At 33.2% G+C, this 5350-nt stretch overlaps 1 protein-coding gene across 1 annotated transcript; it reads right to left on the minus strand.

The window, feature by feature from the left end:
- Positions 1 to 2892: 2892 nt before the first annotated feature.
- Positions 2893 to 4558, minus strand: LOC18430232 (bZIP transcription factor 53). The gene has a single exon (XM_011623592.3). The coding sequence runs from the start codon at positions 3588 to 3590 to the stop codon at positions 3132 to 3134; it is 459 nt and encodes a 152-aa protein (XP_011621894.1). The 5' UTR covers positions 3591 to 4558; the 3' UTR covers positions 2893 to 3131.
- Between the last annotated feature and the right edge of the window lie 792 nt (positions 4559 to 5350).

Here is a 5350-nt window from a genome sequence, read left to right on the forward strand (position 1 = left end):
TAATCTATGGGTTAAAGAGATTACACAAAAATTTGAGGTCTAAAGGTATCCACAACATAGGTTTTGTCTCAGGGAGTAAATGAATATCATACTCCCGCACTTTTGGCCACATTAAAAAAATCAACAAAACCAATGTTGTGGCATAGGAAGAACCATACCCATCATAATTACAAGCTTTGGATCATCCTAAAAATACAAATTTGAAATTTGTAGTCTATTTGAATGACGACTGGGCTGACGGCTTTGAGCAATAATGCACATTATGTTAGGTCAAGAAAAATATTAAAATAAGCCAAAAGTTTAGTTATAAAATCCTCAACTCCATTAAGAGTCTCATTCGCCATTTTTGTGTTATTCCCCAAAGCCAAAGGCATATGCTTTGGCATAAGAATGAACCTAGGCAACTTCTTAATCTTATTTGAACTCATTATTAGTGAGAAAAAAAACAAAGGCAAGTGTAATGGAACCAATTTCCAAGTGGCATGTACACACATATTTATAGTTTATTAGAGTGACCATTTACTAAAGACAGTGTATTTGTATCTATTTGTATCTCGCACTCTAAAAAGCTAAGCACCATCCTTTAATGCCACTTAAAACCCTTGCGTTTTCTTTATTTAATACTATATTTATGATAATAAAACAATATAAAAACTACTCGGTTGTTAAATGAGAATAAATCATTATGCTTAAAACTCTTATACCAAATTGACCCCATCTCACTTAATCTTGTTTAATATTTTAAAACCCTCTAATTTTTTAGCTTGATCACCGATCAGGATGGCATTCGATTGGGACCAAACAGTTTCAGGATAGTATGGGTCCCCTTGAAATCCTTTATATAAATTTTTTTAAAAAACTTATCTAATATTTTCTTTAGTCCCAACTAAATCCCCACCTTTTATTTTATTTATTTTAAAAAGATTAATCCAATTCCAATCAATCTAGATCACTGAGCCAACAATCCACCCCACTAATACGGATTTATAACACCGATCCTATTTTAAGTAAGCAATGAGAAAAGACCTACAAGCCAACTTGTGCGAGTCCACCTGGACCAAGTGGAGTATAAAACCATTAAAAACAAGTTCCATTGATTGAAAACCAATACTTCGGGGATGCCTTTCAAGTTTCTTGGCCTTGGTTAGGCATTTTAAACTCTTTAAATTTTGTTTACATTTTTTTATTTTTGCTTCTCTCCTTTTTGCTTTGGAAGAGTCAGCCAAGCCGCCGACTCAATCGATTGTTTGATCGACCCGAATAAGAGACCAATAAATATTCAGTATAAACTCGGCCAACAGATTATCAAAAATGGAATATAATTAAATCAAAATGTACTATTTCAAAACTTAAAAACGAAGAAAACCAGGGGTGATCAAAACAAGCCTTAGAAAAAAAAAATTACACCTTGATGACGAATGACCAGGACAATGTATCGAGAGGAATTCAATAAAGAGCTGCATTCAATGAGGATCAGATAAAAACCATGATAAAATTAGGGGAAAGTATAGAACGAGACTATTCAATCTTGACCATTGGATGGCTATAATTATTCTATTGACGAAGTTCAAATTTTAAAAAAAATTGTTTCGAATTTTGTGACACATCCAAGCAATCAAACTTCACATTGGATTATTGGGGGTAATTATGACCACTTTGTATTAAAAGTAAATGATATCATTGTATATAATCTCATAATCCAATTTTTGATTGCATGCATCGATTACATCGCATTTTCTTCATTTCTCATTACATTTCTGCAGCTATCTACCAAGGCAGTGCAAATATAAAATTGTGGAAAAAATTTATACAAGTCTGAAGCCCTAAACAATCAATTTAAAGCGTACCTCAAAAATTTCACTAAAAGAGGTTTTAATGTCCAAATATCTTCAAATCGGTTATCTCGACCTCAAAATATATGAACATCAAGATACATCTCGACCTCAAGATACATGAACATCAAGATACATCTCGACCTCAAGATACATGATACATGAAACATCACGATACATCTCGACCTCAAGATACATGAAACATCAAGATACATCTCGACCTCAAGATACATAAACATCAAGATGCAAGATGCATGGACATGAGTAAAAAATTGATATCAAGTTTTGAAAATAGTGATTTCAAGTATTGAAAATAGTGCATTTTATAATACATAGACATGAGTAAAAAATAGATTTCAAGTTTTAAAAATAGTGATTTCAAATTTTGAAAATAGTGCATCTTATAATGCATTGTTGGATTTTAAAATTTTCATAGTCCGCCCAACCTACACTTATTTTTTAAATTCTAAATTTTAAATTTTATAATTAGAGATTTGAAAATATATTTTAGGACGAAGATTTTCCAGTATTGAAACCATTTTAACCACATTTCTCGACACTATTGAAACCACATTTCTCTGAAGGTATTTGAAGGTAATCTGATTGTCTAGAGCCTTGGCTCTATAATACAATCACACCCTTATAAAAAATGAAATATAATTAAATTAAAATGTAATATTTCCAATACTAAAAAACGATTGGTGATCAAACCAAGCCTCAGGAAAAAAAAATTTACACCTTAATGGTGAATAACCAGGACAATGTATTGAGAGGAATTCAGTAAAGAGTTGCATTCAATAAAGATCAGACAAAAACCATGATAAAACTAGTTCAATCGTTTGATTGAATGCATCCATTACATCACATTTCTTAGTTTTTAATTACATTTCTTCACTTTCGACTTAGGCATGCAAATATAAAATCATATACCAAACAAACTGATATAAAAATATCGCATCATGCACCACCCAAAAAACCGGCACACAGATAATGAGAAAACTAAATTGCATACTAATATTACCACAAAAAATGGCCATAAAAAAAATAGAAGAAACTTGCGTACTCAAAAAACATAAGGTTAAATATGTTTGCAATACATTTGGATTGAAAATCCCTCTTACACAACCAGGACTGGAACACAAAACCCAATTCTTAGCCACCATTAACAACTCTCAACAGTTTCATTTACAGATAAAACTCTAAACACATCCACAGCCACTTATAGAACCAAAGAGATATCTAAACTGAAGACGCGGAAACAGAAAGAGAAAGAAGCTAAGGTCATGGAGCTCATAACACTCAATACTGAAACATATCAGCAGAAGCCATGATGGGTTGCGAAGGACATGGGAGCTGCCATGGTTTAAGAAGTGGGTCTGGAATTTCAGGGATATCCATGACCAACCCACTCATCTCCTCCATGAAATGAAGCACCGAGTTCAAAGATTGAAGCTTTTGCGTCAACGCCAAAACCTCATCTCTTAAAGCATGGTTCTCAGTCTCAATTTTGATATAATGCTGTGTAGTGAGATCAACCCTGGTTAAAATCTGACTGTTTTCATTTCTAATATGGGCCATTTGGTTAATGAGATCATCCAAATGCTTCTGTTTCCTCATTCTCGATCGTCTTGCCGACTCCCTGTTCGATAACATCCTCTTTTGTTTTCTTTTATCAACAATTTGATGGTCCTCTTCAGCACCAGAGGGACCACTAGGGGAATTTGCGGTGGCCTTGAACACAAATGGTTGAGATGCCATTTATTTACCGCTAATGAATACTTGGGTATTGTTTTCCTTTATCAAAATTGGAATCTTGGGGTGTTGTGGAACAGAGAAAAATTGGGTTTCAGAGAGAAAAATATGGGTTTATTTGCCTGTCAAGAGTGATTCTTAGAGAATAAGAAAGTCAATATTTTATGAGAGAATCAAATGGAAAAAGTAATCAAATACAGGTACTGATCTTCATGAAAACTCATGAAACCAATAGAGGAAGACAACAGAGAATGACTGGACCTGGTGGAGTAAACTTTCAAGGGTTGAGAATACCATACGGTCTAGAGTTATAGTTAGCTCAAGTGTTGTTTAAGGTTCATCAAGAGAACTGCTCTGCAATGGAAACCAAGCTCAAGACCATAAAAAACATGAGAAAACCCTATCGACGAATCAAGCGAATGAGAATAATCACAAAAGGAAATCTGGATCTAGCAAAACACCAATGACTCGAAATCAATATCACAGAAACAATCAGATCTGGATCTGATAACCCTGATTTCCTAACAAGAATGGGAAATATCACCAAAATAACAAGATAACGAACTTGGGTTTTCTTCGAGAGTAAATGAAAACCCACCACAAAATAAATCAGAACCAAACAAGATAATCAAAGAAAAAGAATGAGAGAGAACTTAAGAATCTCTCTCTTCGAAGAACCCACCAAACAGATCTCAAAAAAAAAGAAGAAAAAAAACTGATAAATTAATCAATGAGAAGCTGAGATGAAGAGACTCGAGATCCACCACAAACCCACGCAATAAATCACACGAAAATACTGAAAATCAACAAGAAAGATGAAGAAAGAGAAACTAAGCCTGATGAGGGAGGAAAACAGTAGACCGGGCTTCTAGATAGAGGAAACCTTATGGAAAGGGACAACGATGAAGAAAATGGGAAGGTTGGCGAAGATGAAAACTACGGGTTTTATAGAGAGAGAAAGTGGAGAGGGGGGAAGGTGCCGGGAAGGTAGGTGAGGGTTTTAGAGAGAGATAGAGACACCAGCGGTGCAGAAATCGTGCCAAACTGTCAAATGCATACAGCTGGTATGTACCAAAAAACTTTATTAAATTGGTACCCATCTTAAATTACTACAATGTCCCTTCGTCTAGCTTTATCCAGAATGCCATTTTGCTTATAAATTAACGAAAATGCCACTTGCTAGTTCGCCTGTATTTTCCGTCTCTTTCCTACTTGGTTATGTTATGTTATGTTTCCGCGAGAGTATATTGTATATTTTATCGAGCGAATGATATGAGGATTTTTTGCTTGAAATTTTAGGATAAATTTTTGATTAAGAAGTTTTTAAAAACTTAGATCTCGTTATCATTATTAGAGTCTTTTCTTAACTATTGAGTCGGTTACAAGAATCAATGCTATTATGTTCTATCTTTTCAAGACTTAGATCCAAGTCTAAAAAATTTGATGGTATCTTATTAAATATTGGAATATTATTTTCTTAAACATATGCATGCTTTGAAATAAGAAAAAGTTTATAAAAAGTTGACAACTTCTATTTATTGGAAAACGATCTAATCAATCATCTCGAAATCGAAATGTATGGATATAAAAATAAATACAAAATTAAATCTAAAAAATAGTACATCTTGCAACACATTATCTAGACCGTCCATTTTCAAGATTCTCATACATTTATAAATATTATTGATTTGAACTATTTTTTTAATTTAAAATTTTATAATTAAAAATAAAAATAGATTCTCAAGCAATTCTAAAAATATTCGGCA

This window comes from Amborella trichopoda, chromosome 2 (assembly GCF_054954075.1).
Source record: "Amborella trichopoda isolate Santa Cruz 75 chromosome 2, AtrichopodaSantaCruz75HAP2 v2.0, whole genome shotgun sequence".
NCBI lineage: Eukaryota > Viridiplantae > Streptophyta > Magnoliopsida > Amborellales > Amborellaceae > Amborella > Amborella trichopoda.

Coding starts and splice junctions, on each gene's coding strand:
- LOC18430232 (XM_011623592.3), bottom strand. CDS start 3,590: ATGGCATCTCAACCATTTGTGTTCAAGGCCACCGCAAATTCCCCTAGT.